The following is an 18,106-nucleotide window of genomic DNA, read 5'->3' as shown; positions in this document are numbered from 1 at the left end:
CAACTTTTCTCTCAGCTTATCAACATGGAGAGAAGAAATAGTCCCAGTAAAAGTACATCATTGGCATTAGTAACTTTCTCCCGTCCTCCCCAACTCCACGTCTTCAGGAATGGGTACCAGCAGACCACGGCTCAAATGCACTTCTGTGTGTAAGGAGAGCTGCAGAATCCCAAAGGCATTCATGAAACACAGAAACCTGTAAACTGCATGCTCCTGTTTCTGTGCAAGTGCTGTGGTTAGTTCACAAAAACTTTGCAAAACAACCATGCATGGTATTAGCTACATCATAGAAAGATGAGTCACAAATCCTACAAATCGTTGCCCCCCTTTTATTGCACGTGGCCAAAAGAAAAGAATTAATCCTAGTTAATACCTAAGGCCAGGGGTGAATTGTCCAGTGGGATTATGGGCTGTGCACTTTCTGTGGTCTCACTCCCTGGAACGTATAGGGGAAAGTCCTATAGATGTCCCTTCTCCCTCCAAATCTGGCAGGGATGTTTTCAGCAACCTGCATGTTCTGCTACAGCAGTTTTATGGCAGATGTTTGGTTGTGACCTGGGACCTCATGCCACAGGGGAGCCTTGCCCAACCTGATGCCCTCCAGGTGTACGAAGTACATCTCCCATCAATCCCAGCCAGCATGGCAACTACAGGGGACAGGCTTTGGTGCAACATTTCAGAGATTCTTGTTTAATTTCAGTGCGTTGCACCATCCCCATAATGTGCACAGAAGCTCCCAAAGTTGATTCGGTGCAGTAAAGCCAGAACCTCCCTTAATTTACACTCAAGCAGAAGCAGGTGCAATTATTGTCTCCAAGATCTCTTGAATATCTGCCATTGTCACACAGTGATAAGTGGCTTGACTTCTCTATTTAGGACTCTCACATCCCAGAAGCCAACATGATTTCTTTCTCTCTCTTTTGGCCTTTTGTCCCCCAAAGACAAAATGAATTATGCATTATGCAAATTATATTCCTAGAGGACTGCAATTAGTAGATTTGCATGAAGAGGGCTTTGAATCTCTCAACAGCTGTGTGCAAATTTTTCTCTGGCTGATTTGCTGTGTGCATGCACATTTAAGTAACCAGGATCTGCATGAAAGGGGGGGGGGGAATCTTAAAATGGACATGGGAATAAAAAACCCATACTGATTCCTCTTTTCCAGCCACTGGTGTAATTCAGCACTAGACCTGCAGCAACAAATTCAAAAAGTGCAGAATTCTAGCCAGAAAGGAAGAATTGGGAGCACATTTTAGAATGTGCTAATTCTCCCTTTGAAGTTAAAGCACCTGACCTCATGCGCCCTGACAGGTGGGGTGTCCCACTCACTTGCCAAAGCGGCCTGTGGGGTGGGAGACTTTTGGATCCAGCCTGCTAACCAGATTCAGTTCCCCACCCCTTGGTGAATACGACAGCAGCCTTAGCGTACAACTTATCTGGGAGTGTGACCTTAATGGGATGTGCTTCTGAACAAATGCATACAGTGATATCCTATCAGAGCCAGTGTGATGCTGTGGTCAGAGTAGGACCTGGGCCATGAAGCTCATTTATGGGGCGGGGCTTGGATGTCAGTCTAACCTATCTCACAGGGTTGTTTATGGAGATTAAATGAGATTAAAGAGGAAGGACCATGTACTCCACCCTTGGGCTCTATGGAGAACAAGGTGAGATATAAATGCAATAAATAAATCATAATAAAATAAGTGGTGTAAAAAAAGGCTAAACCAGGTGAGGGTAGCCAATGGGCCTCAAACCCTCAGTGAGTTAGGGACTTCACCTACATGTGAAGACAGGCTCTGGCGGATGAGTGGGTCCAATGGTCAAGAACGTGATTTCTGCATGTGCTGCAGAGGAAAGTGAGGGGCAGATGGGGCTCATCAACCTGGGAATTATGAGAATGAAAACTCTGATCCTAAACCTCTGCTGCCTTCTGGGATTCAAGAGAAGAAAAGACTGAGGAGAAAGCCCTATACAAATCCAGGGTGGGGTCCCTAAGGCAGTTGGATGGTGCTTTGCATCCCTCCTTCCAGCAACTCCTATAGCCAACCTGGTGCCAAACCTATTGCTCTGCTTTCCTTTGGACCACACTAGTAAGACCAAGAGGGGGGTCTTATCATCTGGGCAATCCAGGACCTCCATAAACACTGCCCAGGCTTGAGACCCAGGGAGGTCATCGGTGTTGCTAACGGGGTTGTTTGACTTCACCCCTGGAGGTGCACTCCATTGTCTCTCAAGACAGATGAATACCAACAGCTACAAGATATAAAAAACAACAACACAGGGCTCCTGCTGAGAACAGGGGCTTCCTCTTCCACACAGAGAGAAGGAAAGGCAACAGAAGAAAGTTGTTGCAAGCTCCACCCCTCCTTATTCCCATCGGCTTTCAGGGGCTGCTGCTCCCTTTGTCAGCTTTGCAAAGCAGGTGGAAGGTGGATGTGAGTATTACTTTACCCTTGAAGCAAGGTTGCAGTGGGCACGGTTGAGTCAGGTGGAGCTGTTTCAGCAAGTGACCTTGGGGATAAAAATATTTGCTTTTGCCACCTGGACTTCTCTTTTAAAACCACCCCATGCTGTCTGCATGTCCTGGCTAAACATCCAAAAATAAACAAACAGTGCACAAGTTACAGCAGGCATCCTTCATTAGGGTGGAAAAAAGAAACTCTCCCAAAATGCAATTCAACCATTATTAATTATCACTTTGAATAATCAAGATGCACAAAACAAAAAACCACCCCATAGGCTTTTTGAGCATGTTACTCACTCTTCAACCATGGAAGGAAAGAAAAGGACAGCTATTTCAATAAAGCACACAGCAGCAGAGTCCTTTTCCTTGGACATCAGCTGGGGAAGAAAAACTATCTAGTAAGAATCCCGTCAAACAGCACATTCAGAACACCAGGGTTTAGAGCAGCTTTTGCCAGCCTAGTGCCCTCCAAATGTTTTGGGACTATGACGCCCATCAGCCCTAGCCAGCACAGCTGTATAGCACTGCAGCTGATGGGAGAATGACCATGCTGGCTGGGGCTAATGGGAGCTGCAGTACAAAACATCTGGAGGGCACCAATTTGGCAAAGACCATGGGAACTATCCAAGCCGCTGCTCTAGGCGGCTGCCTTGTTTTTAACCTTTGAGGCGTCAACAAACCAAAGGGCACGTGTTGTTCTCCAAAACAAGTCAATCCCATCTTAGGAGCTCGTTACAAAGGGCGGCTAAAACTGTAGAAGGAGAAAGGAAAGCACATATTTCATGCCTTTTGTCTGTGAAATCCAAACACAGCTCAAGGAAAAAAACTGAATCTACTATCCAGAAAACACGCAATGCTTCTTTTGCACTGCATAAATTATTTTGGGTTTTGCTAATCTTGGAGGAAGAGCAGAGAAGAACCGTATTCTTCGCTCTATAAGACGCACTTTCCCCCTCCTAAAAAGTAAGGGGAAATATGTGTGTGTCTTATGGAGTGAATGCAGGCTGCGCAGCTATCCCTGAAGCCAGGAGAGCGAAAAATACGGTAGTTATGCTGTGGGACTTTGGAAATCTACCCATGTGGCTACTAAGATTTCAGCAAGCAGGTCCCCCCACTATCCTTTCAAGCATATCTATACAGCCATAAGGACTATTTAAAAAAATTGCTTTGCAGGGCTGGGTGTAGGTGGGGAGATGAAAAGAGATTTTCTAGAATCAAAATTTTGCATGTAACAGCTATTGGCCTGATCATCATTCTCACCACTGGTACCTCGTTTTATTTATGAAATAACAGGCATCAGAGAGAAGGGCTTTCAGTTCTGCTATGCTTTCATTTGACTGCAGCACATGTTGTTAAAACAGCAGCCAGAGAGGGAGAATCTCCTCGATGGCTGTGAATTTAACCACTGACAGTGAAACTATGCTGGACAGGACATGCCAGCCAGTCACTGCCCTTACCTTTGCCTTGTGGCTGGTAGGGCTCCTCCTCATGAGAAAAAAGAGGGGGGAGGAACTAGTGCCTAGTGCACAGAATTAAAAGCATTACCACACTCTGTAATGACTAATCAAGCAAGACAGCCTGCCATGAGCTTATTTTAAGGAGACTTGGCTCCCTTCCATTCCAAGGCAAGAGAAGATGAATGCCTTGAGCCTGAACTTCTCATTTCTCAGTATCTGAACAGATGCTTTGCGGTCACCTCTGTCCTTCTTGCAGCAGTTACATTTCCATTAGCAGTTGCAGCCCATGAGTAGCAAATAAAGCACTATTTAAAAAATAAAAATAAAAGCCAGGTAACGCTGGGAACAGATCTCATGAAAACCCACTGATATGAAAGGAGAAGCAGAACAGGGTCCTTTCATCGAATTAATAGATTTTAAAACGTTCAGCTGGTACATATGGATTTATCCATCATTCTCTTATTGCAACACTCCCAACCCCAGTAACTGATGAGTCCCTGAGAGCCTGCCAGGCCAATATTTATAGGTTACCTAAGAGACAACATCCACTAATACATTTTCTACCATGATCTTAAAAGATCAAGGTCAAATGAACCCAATCTACCTTGAACCCAACCCACCCAAGAACCAAGTTAGGACCAGAAGAGTGCTCAGAGGATCCCCTTTGGTAGCTGCTGGCATTCAGGTACCTCCAGGAAGCACACTGAAGCAAACAGGTGACTCTCAAGTCGTACTGTGAATGGTTCGATATAACACACCATCTGAATTCACTTACTGACATTTGTATACAAGGCCACCCAAACAGTCACTTTGGGTGGCAACACCTTTGAGTGGGATCCCTTCTGCTAAATCCCATCTTGTTTATGCAAGTCACAGTTACCTGGTGTATCTGATAGTGGAAGAGGAATGAAAGGATCGGGAACAGCCAGAAGTGGAGGGCTAGAGTCCAAGATATCTTTTGTTTTTTCAGCTGGGTGAGCAGCAAGGGGGAAGTTAGGAAAGGAAGGAATGGAGAGGAGAGAGAGAGAGAGAGAGAGAGAGAGAGAGGAGAGGAAGAGAGAAAGAGAGATGTCAAGCAGAGCACAGGGAGATGCCAAACAGACCAAAGATGCATTGAAAAGTCATTTAATTGCCACATGAATCGGGGGGTACGGCAGTATTACCCTCCCACCTCCATGGGACCCCTCCAGCAAGCTGCAGATATTATTCTGCCACTCAACCAAAAAGTTTATCAGTGAATTATTGGTGAGTTGATCCAAGGTCACAGTAGACCACCCACAGAACCAAAGTAACAACTCTTCTTCCAAGGGCATCAGGTCATCCCACCCTCTCCAAACTCAACAGTTCACATGGCGAGGATTAATTCATTATTCATATGTTTTGTTAGCCTTTGGGGGGGGGGCTACTGTGATTCTTTGAGAGTGTTGCAACTGAGTGAAGTCTCTAAGTCAAGATGCATGGCTATACTATATTATTACTCTTACCGACAGCTTTATACCACTATTCCTTAAGTTTCATAATGGTTTATAAAACCATGCAATAAAAATGGCTAAATCAAATTGATAAAACCCTCAAAAAGCAGAGCTGAGGCAAGTAGCGCCAGAAATCAAAGGCCCTCTGCAAAACATTGGACTTCTCCAAGAAGGCTGAGGCTGAATGAACCTCCCTTGGGGAAAAGTTCCAGAGCAATGGGGCTGCTGCACAGAAGACCCTGCTCCGTAAAAAACAAACAAACAAAACATTAAAACAATATAAAACAATCCCATATTCCCTGCTCTTTGCAATGGTTTATCTGGAACATACAGCGGGATTTCTACAGATGATCTTAAATGTAAAGAGACACCCCCTAAGATAATCAGAACTCAAGCAGTTTATGGCTCTAAGTGTCAAAACCAGCACTTTGAATTGTCCCATGATCAAATGGCAGCCAGCGCAGCTGCTTCAGGAGACAAGAGATGAGAAAACCAGCCCACAACTGTCCACAGGCGGACATCTGAGTTCTGCATTACCTGAAAGCTGGAAGCACAACTCATATTTCAATGTTGTGGGCCCAACTCTACAGAGGGCCTACCCGCAAGAAGTTAAGACTGGCACCACCTGTAACTCAGTTTTTTAGGTGTCTGGTCAAAACTGTTTTATTCAAGTAGACCTTTGCACCCTGAATGCTGCTCAGGTGTTTCCCTTTTTTCTTTTCTCGAGATTTTAAATTCCTGAAGTTTTAGACTTTGGAGCTTTAATTCGAGTTTTAAAATTTGCGCATTGTGCATTTTATTTTATTTTTGCTGTGAGACCTACATAGTAAAAAGCAGGATATGTTTTTAATAAATAAATAAATGAAGTTCCCAAACTATCTTCAAAGTTAGCCACACATTCAGCACATTGCAGTTGGACAGCCTTCCCCAAAATGGTGGCTCCCATCAGCCCGAGTTGCCATGTTCTAGGATGATGGGAGTCCAAAAATGTCTAGAGGACAGTGGATTGGGAAAAGCTTAAGTAGCATAATCTTGAAGTCACTCCAGAATTTATGACAACTACCAGGTTTGTGTTTTATGGAGTATCCACCAAAGCTCTAAAAAACACCATTCTGGGCTTGCTGCTTCATGGCATTTAGCATTTAACATGAAAATATAGCAGGTGAAGCACACATTCAGGCTACTTGCCGACTATTCTTAAAGCCCTGTGCTCTTCTCCAAGGTGGTCTCAGCACACAGCAGGGGCTTCCAGCAGCTCCAGAAACCAGCCAGACTCAATAAAAACCTGATCATACTCCATGAGATTAGAGGCAGGACTGGATCTAGGCTGGTCAGCTTCTCTAAGCCTGCAGAAGGCACCCAGGTTTTAGAAGGAAGCTAATGAACTGTCCACTCCAGATGGAATCAAGTACAGCCCTTCCCGGGTCCCCACTTTTTCCACTTGTTGATTCATCTCTGAAGCAGGTGCTGCCCGCACTCGGCTAAGTGCATGAAGAGCCTCACAGCTTGAGGCTGGGTCCTGGCCTAACAACTACCCAGGACCACGAGTCCTCTCCAGGCACAGGATAGACTGGAGTGTGCAGTGCCAACCCCTGTGAATGGCAGGCAATAAGCCTCCCAATTGACCAGGCTTGGTACAAATGCCAAGAACCTGGTCCTTCTGCTTAGCCAACAGGGCAGCAGCTTCTGCCTGAAACACTTCACACTACAGGTCCTGCCCCCTCGGGGAACCTGGGCTGGAGATCTGGAAATGGGGGTCACCTGGCCCAAACATAGCTGACCGACTTGCAGCTGAGGCCCTGTGCTCCCCTATCCTCAGCCTGGCCAGCCTCATAATGCCCACTTGTAGCCTGCCTTCCATCTCCCCTGATGGCAACTGAAAGAGACACAAGCAGAGTCCAGCATCAGCCTGACAAGCACTGCCTGCTCCCATTGGACAGACCTTCTGCATTGAATTGGTCAGAGCTGCAAATAACATCCCACCCGGGCATACCTGACACAGGTGCAAGAGAAGATGAGCCAAACACATCTGCCTGTGTTGTGGAAGGAGCCGGTTGAAAGCCTGGGATCAGATTCTCTGCTGAGCTACCCAGCTTCTCTGGAAGTTTACCTGAAATTCCAAGGACCTGGTTATTTTTTTATATATTTTATATAATTTAAAATACAATAAGAAACAACAACAAAATACTGCCATTTCTTGGGAAAAGGCATTAACAGCAGCTTGATGTTACAACTGGTTTATAATGCATATTAAAGTCTCCAGTCCACTAGGTCTCTCCAGATGTTTCCATGTGTCTGGGGAGGTTTTCTCAATTGTCATGTCTCATATAGGAGATGAATGGATTCCACCTGTGGTGAAAGGATTCATCTTGTTTCTGGCCACCCTGACCTGGCAGGTCAATTTGTTGGCCAGAGCAACAGACCATACCTGAACACACCATGAGCAACAGACCATACCTGAACACACCATGAGTCTCTTGACAGGCCTACTGCACAGCACCAACATTTAGCTATTTCTAAACAAGCAGCCACCTGCAAAAATGTCAACATCTCCCGATGAGATAAAAGTTGGTTTGATTCACCTATTATTACTAACAAGCCAACAAAGGAGCTGGATTTATCTTTATATTATAAATTAATCAAGGACGTGGTTATTAAGTGCTCTTATGCATCATGAGTTGCTAAGCATATCTTGGAAATATTCCAACCCCCCCTGGATATTACTATTATTCATACTTATTGCAAGCCACAGCTAGACCTGGTTTCTCAGTTTTAAGGATCAGCAACTAAGCCAAACAGAAACTCCACATGTTGCTCCTTCACTCTTACTAGGATTGTTCCTGATGCTTTTTTGGGGAGGAAACCGGTGCCAGTCACTTTGGTTTAGGCTACAATCATAAAAACATGCTAAGGAATAGTCCACACTGAACACAGTGAGAATACTTCCAAGCAAACAAGCATAGGTTTGCACTGTGAGAGAAACAACATACAGTATGTTTTTTGGTTGCATCTAGGATACCAAGAAATACAACAATTGCATTTAAAAATCTTATGCCGCTGATGGTTCTGACAAAGCATTGAGGATAGTGAACTCTGGCTGGTAGCACAGTATAAACGCAACTGCCAGTGGACTCCCACAACACTGGCCCACATCTGCTGATCACACTATGGATGATTTCAGGGGAAGTCTATTTCAAGTCTATTTCAGGAGAAGTCAGCCGGCAATGGTCATATACTGCCACCACAGCTGTTTCCCTCTGTAGCCTCAGAAGCCTGGAAGGTGAAACTGGAACCCAATAGTAAAATCAGCATGTAGAATTATGTTGTGCCAAATTAACCTTGAAATATGAAATCTATCAAGTGCAGGGGATTGGACCTCTGTCTGACCGATTATGAGAACGCCAAAGGTCTTGATTTAGGCCACTGGACCAAGAGAGCCTTTAAAAAAGTCAGCTTGTCTGTTCCCAAGCAACACCCTAGAAAGTTTAATAGCCTAGGCTGCCACAGCTTCCACTCTGAGAGCACTTTAGCCACTACTGGATTGTACTGACCATCACTCAGTTTTGCAAAATCCTTGTTCAGCAGCTCCTCTGCTGTGAGCTTGGAGAAGTTGTCATCATCAAAAGGGTTCCAGGTAGAGACATCTGGTGGATTGTAGACATTTTGCTGCGATGTCCTGGGGGATCCAGAAGGCGTTGTCGAGGCAGACCTGGAGGAAGCCATGCCGAAAAGGGAACAAAAACGGGACATTCAGTTGCCATCTTTATTTCCTAACGGCATTGCAATGTCTACAGGTGCTGTTGAATGTGTGCTGAATATGCAACTGGGTGGACTTTGAAGTTCTGTTCAGCTCTGTGAGCCTGAAAATTGTCCACGCAGATCCATACAAGGAACTCCCCCCCCCCCCATTTACATGCACACGGGCAAAACAAAAAAGGACAGAACAAGGAGTTTGCAAGCTTTTCCAATTGTGTTTCAAATATACACAATTTCACTTAAACATGTGGTGCCTTAGAACGTCACAATACACACCACAAATGGGGGTTGCCTATACTTTCAACTGGAAACCCAGCCCAGCAGTGAAGTTGGTCCACAGGATAGCTCCATATCTCAAAGACAACCCGTACACACGCGTGAGTGCGCACACACCCACACTCTTTAGTGTCTCTTCCCCAAACAGAGGCCCAGACAAAAGCCTCTTCAATCATAACATACGCTTTAAAAGAGGATTTGACAAATTCATGATGGAGGAGCATAGCAATGATGGCTCTGCTCTGCCTCCACAGTCAGAGGCAGCCATGCTTCTGAATGCCAGTTTCTGGAAACCACAGAAAGGGAGGGTGTTCTTGGGCTCGAATCCTCCTTGCAGGTTTCCCACAGGCCTCTGGCTGGCCACTGTGAGAACAGGACTAGATGGGCGATTGGCCTGATCCAGCAGGCTCTTCTGGTGTTCTTACGTTAAGCTTAGTTGCTAGCCCAGGGTTATAAATGCTCCTCTTGCAACTCAAGCACACTCCTCTATTCGTTCCAAGAGCAACAGCAGGAAGGCTATTAGGACATGGCGCGAGAAAAGCAGAGAGGCGGGCCGCCCCACATCAGAACAAAAAGTAAAGAGAATCAAAATGCACAAAGGGTCATTTAGCAGGAAGAAGAGACATCCCCTCCCAAAAAAAATACACACTTGGACTTGTTGAGGCTGGCCTCAGCAGCCGCTGCCTGCAGAAGCTGTGTTGATTTGCTGGCTGGGACCCCGAAGACAGTGCTGTGCGTCACGTCACTCAGGATCCTCCGGTGTCCCGCTCGCTGAGTCTTGGGGGAGGACGGGGGAGTGAGGGAGCCCACCTTCTGCCCCTGGACAGCTGACGGCGGGGTGGTGGGGATCCTTTGATGTCGTGGAGGCGCTTGCTGGGGGGGAGGAGAGAAAGTTACTGAGTATATTTCCTTAACACAGGAGTTGCAGAGCTGCTGTTTCTTAGAAGCAGAAGGGACTACTCAAACTCTGCATTCTGTCCCAGTGTCGGGGAGGGGGGCAAAAGGGAGAGAGGATAAAAATAGAAGGTAGATCCCTTTCGGGCAAAAATGTAAGAAAGACCCAGAACTTTACTCCCTCAACATGTTATTCAGCCAAACCTAGAAGACTAACACACCAGAAGAGAGACCTTCACGCACACAGCATCTCCAAGCCACAACAGTTCGCTCACAGAAGAGGCAGCATGGTGCAGTGGTTAGTGTGTCGGACTAGGACCTTTGAGACCAGAGTTCAAATTCCTACCCAACCATGAAGTTCACTGGGTGTCTCTCTCAGCCTAGCCTTCCCCACTGGGTTGTGGTGGGGATTAAATGAGGAGAAGGAGAACCATGGGCACAACTTTGAGCTCCTGGCAGCCCTTCTGTTCCTTTTTTTAAATTAGTTTTTATTAAATATTACAGGAAGATAAAAAGAAAAAAGAAATAGAAACAAAAAATCAATACATAACACTGTAAACACATTTGTCTACGTATTTTCCAACATGCAGACTAGAAAAGAGACGAAAGATAAAAGAAAAGGGGAAAAAAACACTTTTCATAATCAATACTACCAAATTTATACTTCAAACATTACAATATATAAATCCTAGTTAAAATATTCTAAAAGGCTTCCACCGCATTCACCACACGTCTCTTAGTTTCTAGTTCACCTTTACACCTGTTCTTCAGTCACTTCCTTTCCTTGAGTTCTTTCATAGTCCATCAAATCTTTGTGTTCTCTATAATTCTTCACAAGCCCTTCTGTTCCATACGCTGAAACACTGGCCTGCTTGCCAGACACAGAAACTGGATTTCTCAGGATCTCAGCTTTTTTTATTTCCCCCAGAAAACCTTCTAAAAATCGTCATGGCTGAAGAAAGGTCCAAAATGCTCAAGGGGTGACTGCAAGACAGGAGCCTCACAGATTCAAGTCATACTGACCTGTCTTACAAGGTTGTTGTAAAGACTCTTACTGTTGCTTTATCCTTTTCTATGCTCTCTTTCAATAAAAATATTCTCAGCAGGGATTTGAGCCTGGCTCTTTCTGGCCTACTCACTTCACCACACTGACTTAACAGAACTTGCAATCCTGAAAATATATCTATAATATAAAGAGGAGCGAACAGAATGGGATGTTTACACCTTTTCAGCTTTCCCCCCAAATACCGCAACAAATATTAGTTTGAAATGATGTTGTGAATATATTTGTGACAGAAATAACCAACACTTTTATGTTTACCCAGCCGCATTTTGTTAACATGAATAATGGGGGGGGAGTCCCCCCCAATAATTCTTAATCCTAGAGTGCTCTCTCCAAATCTGCTCCCCAAACCAGTTGGTTACCAATAAATCTGGGTATTGCAGGAAAAAAATGTGTGGCAAGAATAACCTGGTATAAATACAGTTTCAGCTGGAAGGCATTTACTGTAATTTATTCGTATGCTGTGCATCCTTTTCATTTAAACAACAACCCCCCTCCACAACAGTCAAAGCAGCTGCATTTCAGGACAAAAAGAAACAATGAGGAATGATTACACTTGAATAGTAATGAAGTGTGTGTGTGTGTGTGTGTGTGTGTGTGTGTGTGTGTGTGCAGCAGGAGAAGGCGGATGTGAAATTTCATTCTCAAGTATCTGCAGTGATGGGGGGATCCCTGGCAAATTTCCACTCCTTTTATACTTTAGGCAGCTGCTCCCCTCGCTACAGGGAAAACCCTGGTTCTCATTAAGTGAAAAAGCACTTATTTGGGATGAATGCATACATTATAGTCATCAAATGGAGGATTTGTAATGTTTGGTCATGAGTACATTGGAAACAAGGATTGGGATTAAGATGTAAACTCTTCTCCAACTTGTTCGCCCGACAAAAATCCAGAGCAGCAGAAAGGAGCCACTGGGTCACCCGTGGGGGGGTTTAAATACCTCAGGATAACCTTAACAGCTGATCTCAAACAATTAAATCAAAGAAATTATAAGCTCTTGCTCAAAACGATAAGTAAAAAACTCTCAAAATGGAAGTGCACAAGCCTTGGCTGGCTAGGTAATTTTGTAGCTATAAAAATGCCAATTCTACTAAAATTATCTTTCCTGTTTCAGGTTTTACCAACATACATCTCTCCTGCTATGCTTAAAAAATGGCAAAACAAATTACTTTCTTTTACTTCATTAGGAAAAAGAGCCAGACTCAGTCAAAAAATCTTATTTAGACATAGGAATAAAGGGGGGTTAGGAATACCCAATCTTGAACTATACTACGAAGCTTTCCAAATTAAACCATTGATACCTCTCATTAAAGGTAAAGTAGATATTCCATGGATAAAGATAGAAAGTGGCCACGTAAGACTATCAGTATATGCTCTGCCCCTCATGAAGGAACAAGAAAAGGTGGGAAAACCCATTTTTAAAAGTATAATTAATGGCGTGGCGGAATTGGAACTTAGTATTGGCTCCTAGGACTTCACTACTGATGCCTCTGCCTGATCACCCCTCATTTAAACATGCAGACAAATATAACCAGCTCCTACATCTTGAAACAAATGGTTTGTATAGAATTAGAGATGTGTTTGTAAAAGCTAAAGCATTTTTAAAAGAGGGCCTGGTGGCAAAGGCAAAAGGGATAAAACGGTCCTGGCTACATCTGTATCAACAGATACAGTCCTTTTGCACTTTTGCAAAGTATCTGGAATGAAGGGGTGAGGGTTTGAGACCCCTGACACCTTTTGAATCACTGTGTAACAGACCTAGCCATGATACAAAAGGGGCATTCTCAATGATATATGGTATTACATTCGAAAGCTTTGCAGGAAACGCAGAAGATATTCGAATGAGATGGGAGACTGACATATGAATTTCAATAAGTGAAAAAGCATGGGAATCAATATGGCAAAATCCATCTTTAAAAACAATTTTGGATCGCCTCCAGGAAATTTTCTTTAAAATTATCTTTCAGTGGCATTGGACCCCCACACGCCTTGCAAAGAAAAATCCTTTACGCTCACCATTATGTTGGAAAGGCTGTAGAGAACAAGGTTCCTATTTTCATGTTTGATGGGAGTGTACCATAGTTCATGCCTTTTGTGGTAATTTTTTAACCTGACCTCCAAAATCACTAAACAATCTATACCTTTTAATTCAGCACTTGCCTTATTATCATTAGATTTGATCCCAAATTCTACCCTTAAACATAAGAATTATTTTTCTTCCTGTTCACAGGAGCTAGACTAGTTATTGCCCAATGATGGAAGAAAACTTCTAAAATACCAATAGAGGCTTAGGTTAATAACATCTGAAGCACTGCTCTATCAGAACGCCTCACATACCATAGCAGCTAATCAAAGGCATCTCCAAAAAAAGATACATTTGACCCGATCTGGTCTCCCTTTTTCTCTTTTACTGAAGAACAGGGTATTTTAATGCCACCATCATCACAGAGGTGTCTGTGGAAGGGATATAGTGATAAAAAATGTATTGTATTGTAACTTTTGAATAAATGTTTTTGGGTTTTTTTAAAAAGAAAAAGAACTACTGTTGCACCCACATGCAGCCTTTTGGTGCCAAACAAGACAGTTTTTTCTATGTTCACCTTTGAAAGGATGAATCACAGTTTTCTGTTGAGGATTCATTAAGAATCTCCAGAAATTTGCAAAGTGATGTGCAGGCAAAAAGAAAAGAAAAAAGGGAACCACTGGGTCAGACCTGGCCCACAGTTACCAGTGTCTGAGCAAGGATTTCATTCTGGCGCGCGCTCTCTCTCTCTCTCTCTCTCTCTCTCTCTCTCTCTCTCTCTCTCTCTGTGTGTGTGTGTGTGTCTGCTCACAGCCTCTCCTGCATCTGCACTGCCCCATCACATTTGTCATGCCCCCTTGTCTGCAGCGAAGTGTTGAATTCCATCCTTTATCTAATGATTAATCAGGGCTTTTTTCAGCCGGAACTTGCTTGAACTCAGTTCCAGCATCTCTGTTCACGGTGAGTTTTAAGCTGCGTAATTATGACCCTCCAATTCTTGATGGACTATAGCTCCCAGCGGGCCCGGCCAGTAGTCAGGGGATGATGGGAATTGTAGTTCAACAACATGCGGAAGCCCACAGATTGCCCATCTCTCGAGCACTGTTGCATGAAACACAAAAGCATGGCCAGGAAAGGGGATAATAACCTTAGTTGGATCAGCACTAATGTAAATTTCCCTCCACTCTTAAGCATGCATTGGAGCAGTTGAATAAAAATGCATGCTTCTGTTTGTGTTCAGAGAGAGGAGGAGAAAGAAGGGGTAAATATGAGCATCTGCAAAGAAGGAGAAACTGAAGACAACGCTGGGGTTCTTACCTGTTTTCACAAATTACCTCTGAGGCTTGAATATCATTGTTAGTCTGATACCATTCATCATTTTTAGTTGCTGCTTGTTAACAGTGTTTTATAGACTGTAATTATTTCACTGATTATTTGTTACTTACTCTACAGTGGTACCTCTAGATACAAATGGGATCCGTTCCAGAGCCCCGTTCGCATCAAGAAGTAAACGTAACTAGCGACGGCCCGTCTGCGCACACGTGCGCCACTTTTTGCTGCTTCTGCGCATGCGCGTGCACATGCACAAGTGGCAAAACCCGGAAGTAACGCACTCCGTTACTTCCGGGTTGTCGTGGAGCGCAATTTGAACGTGCTCAACCCGAAGCGCATTCAACTGAAGGTATGACTGTATATGATTTATGCTCTACTTGCAATGTTCCATTATGTTCTGTCAAATTACTGTTTTTTATTGTTTTTAAGCTGCTTTGAGATTAATTTGAACGAAAAGTGGCACAGAAATCAAATCAGGGTCTTCTGGCCACATTCGCTCCTTCCCTGCTGCCCACCAACATGAGAAGTGGGGAGGGGCCGTGGCCCAGTGGCAGAGGATCTGGAAGAAGTAAACAAGCAACACTGCAAAGCCAACCAAAGGTTCCTCCCAACCCTTACCGGATGATCCTGCACAGGGACTGGCTGTGCCGCCACCTGCTGCACCTGCGGTTGGGGCAGGATCTGAGCCGACGGCTTCTGTTGCCCTGCAGCTGCTTTCTGTGGGACGGGTCCCTGTTGTGCCAGCAGTTGCTGCTGCTGCTGCATGTAATTCTGCACAGGCTGCGGTTGCACTCCCTGCTGCGCTACTGGAAACTGTGGCTTCACTGGTGGCTGCGGTGCCTGGGGTGCCACTTGGATCTGCAACACAGCAAGCAAGCATTCAGAACCCTTCCTTACGACCAGCTGCAATCTTTTGCACTTCACATGCAATGGAGTAAGAGCGTCTCCCCAAATTCACCTTCCCTTGTTACTGGGTTGTTGCAACATGCTCTGTGTTGGGCTGCCTTTGGAGATGACTTGGAAACTTCCGTTGGTCCAAAAATACAACAGCAGCCAGATTTCTGGCTGGAGTTCCATCTGGATCTCGTACAACTCGTTTTGAAACAGCTGCACTGGTTGCCAGTTGGTGATTAAAGCCCTGAACGACTCAGACCCCAAACACCTGAAAGACCATCTCCTTTCCTACAGAACCTCTCGGGTGCGGAGATCGGCAGAGAAGGACCTCTGGGTAGCCCTTCCGACTTCAGAGGCTTAGTGTGGTAGTGGCCCAGGGGGAGAAGACCTCCTCTGTGGCAGCCCCAAAACTGTGGAATTCCCTCTTTGCAAAGGTGAGCCTGGCACCTCCATTCTACAGCTTCCGGAGAATGCAGAGGACGCACCTCTTTACCCTGGTTTCAGACACTTGAGGTCTATGCTTTTAGGACTCAGCTTATTTTTATAGTTCTAAGTTGTTTCAAACTGTTTTAAATATTGTGTTTTAATGCTTTAACCTGCCCTGGAACCTTAGGGTGAAGAGTTGGAAATAATAAATCAAGCAAGCAAGCAAGCAAGAAATCTCGAAGCGGCCCAAATGCAGGGCTCACAAAGTACTACAGTGGTACCTCGGGTTAAGTACTTAATTCATTCTGGAGGTCCGTTCTTAACCTGAAGCACCACTTTAGCTAATGGGGCCTCCTGCTGCTGCTGCGCCACCGGAACAAGATTTCTGTTCTCATCCTGAAGCAAAGTTCTTAACCTGAAACACTATTTCTGGGTTAGCGGAGTTACAGATAGGTAGCCGTGTTGGTCTGCCATAGTCAAAACAAAAAAAAATAAAAATAATTCCTTCCAGTAGCACCTTAAAGACCAACTAAGTTAGTTCTTGGTACGAGCTTTCTTACGCCAAAGAATAAACGGACATAAATCGGACATCAGGAATCACAAGACAGAGAAACCAGTAGGAGAACACTTCAATCTGCCAGGACATTCTATACAAGATCTCAAAGTAGCTGTTTTACTACAAAGGAATTTCAGAAATAGACTGGAAAGAGAAGCTGCTGAATTGCAACTTATTACCAAACTTAAAACCATGGAGAGACCTGGTCTGAACAAAGACATTGGATTCTTATCTCATTATACATGACAAAGCCATTTTTCACCTTCTCACCCCTTGCTTTTTCCTGTAAGACCTATTGCAGTCGTCGTCAACAGGCTCATCACAGTTATCTGCCAATCACCCATTCCCACCACCCTCCCCACCTTCTCACTATATAGAAGGGTCTGGTGACTTCTGTTTCAGTGTATCTGAAGAAGTGTGCATGCACACGAAAGCTCATACCAAGAACTAACTTAGTTGGTCTTTAAGGTGCTACTGGAAGGATTTTTTTTTTGTTTTTGTTTTTTTTTGGGTTAGCGGAGTCTGTAACCTGAAGCGTATGTAACCCAAGATACCACTGTATATACTTAAGTATTCTTAGTGCATTATATTTGATTCTATGTGCTCAAACAGAGGCTCAAATTTGCAAGATATGGGGTGGTGGGGCTTTCATTTTGTTAATACCTTCTGCACCCACTCCTTGTCTCATATATTTTCCCTATGACCACACTAACGCATTTGAAAGATTCCTTTGACTCCCAAAATGGAGACTCAGAGATCTGCCCTTGGGTCCTTGGACTCAACCTCCTCTCTGCTCCCAAGTCGCAACTGCCTTGAAATTCCTGTGAAGAGAAAAGAAAAACAGCCACCCCCCAAACAGTCTCACCTGTTGAACTTGCAGGGGAGGCTGCTGCGGCTGCGGCTGCGGCTGAGGTCCTTGGGGCTGATAAAATGTGGCTGGCGGCTGCGCTGGCGGCTGTTGCTGCTGCTGCTGCTTTAGGAAGAGCTGATGCTGTGGGGTAGCGGCCTGGGGCTGAGCTGGAGGGGCTTGCGGTTGGGAGGCAGCAGGCGGCTGTACAGGGGGCGGCTGCTTAGGCTGAGCTTGCGGGAGAGGCGGAGTCGGCTGAGGCAGGGCTTTCGGCTGTGGGACGCTGGTAGGGAGGGGGGCCTGACCCCCGGCCAAAGGCGCTGGAGCAGCAACTGCAGAGCAAGAGGAGAGGTCAGAATGCACCCATTTCCTTTACTCCTGTTCCCCCCCCCCAAGTGCGTACTTTTTATTTAAACACTTAAATGCATAAATATTTAGCTGTGATCCTCGCACTGCAGGAGTTGGGGTTCTCTTCCAACTCTACACTTCTGTGATGCTATGAAATGAGGATGGCTCAAGGGGCTGGAATATAAAAGAAGGGCAAGGAAGGCTAGAATAGGCAACCAATGGAAGAAAGGGAAAGAAAAGCAGATGCCTTGTTTTTCAATAGTTTGCAACCTAATCTTCAAGAGAATTATGGTAAGAT

At 44.8% G+C, this 18,106-nt stretch overlaps 1 protein-coding gene across 10 annotated transcripts in view; it reads right to left on the bottom strand.

Annotated features, from left to right (window-relative positions):
* The window catches only part of AAK1 (AP2 associated kinase 1), a 107,091-nt gene that overhangs the window by 31,814 nt on the left and 57,171 nt on the right, over positions 1-18,106 (bottom strand). For 7 of the 10 annotated variants that reach the window (XR_014171157.1, XM_081922521.1, XM_081922519.1 and 4 more), the window contains exons 12-17: positions 17,479-17,792; positions 15,356-15,595; positions 10,075-10,298; positions 8,945-9,102; positions 7,387-7,503; positions 4,802-4,891 (exon numbers count right to left, since the gene is read on the bottom strand). Coding sequence is in view for 9 of the 10 variants with exons in the window: in XM_081922521.1 (XP_081778647.1) it covers positions 4,802-4,891; positions 7,387-7,503; positions 8,945-9,102; positions 10,075-10,298; positions 15,356-15,595; positions 17,479-17,792 (1,143 nt within the window). In the remaining variant the exon portion in view is untranslated. The remainder of the gene's footprint in view (positions 1-4,801; positions 4,892-7,386; positions 7,504-8,944; positions 9,103-10,074; positions 10,299-15,355; positions 15,596-17,478; positions 17,793-18,106) is intronic. The other 3 variants (XM_081922522.1, XM_081922525.1, XM_081922527.1) reach the window with 1 other exon arrangement.

This window comes from Podarcis melisellensis (assembly GCF_964234715.1).
Source record: "Podarcis melisellensis genome assembly, chromosome: 8".
Classification (NCBI taxonomy): Eukaryota; Metazoa; Chordata; class Lepidosauria; order Squamata; family Lacertidae; genus Podarcis; species Podarcis melisellensis.
The sequence above is the reverse complement of the archived record's forward strand: the minus strand, read 5'-3'. Positions and strand labels throughout refer to the sequence as shown.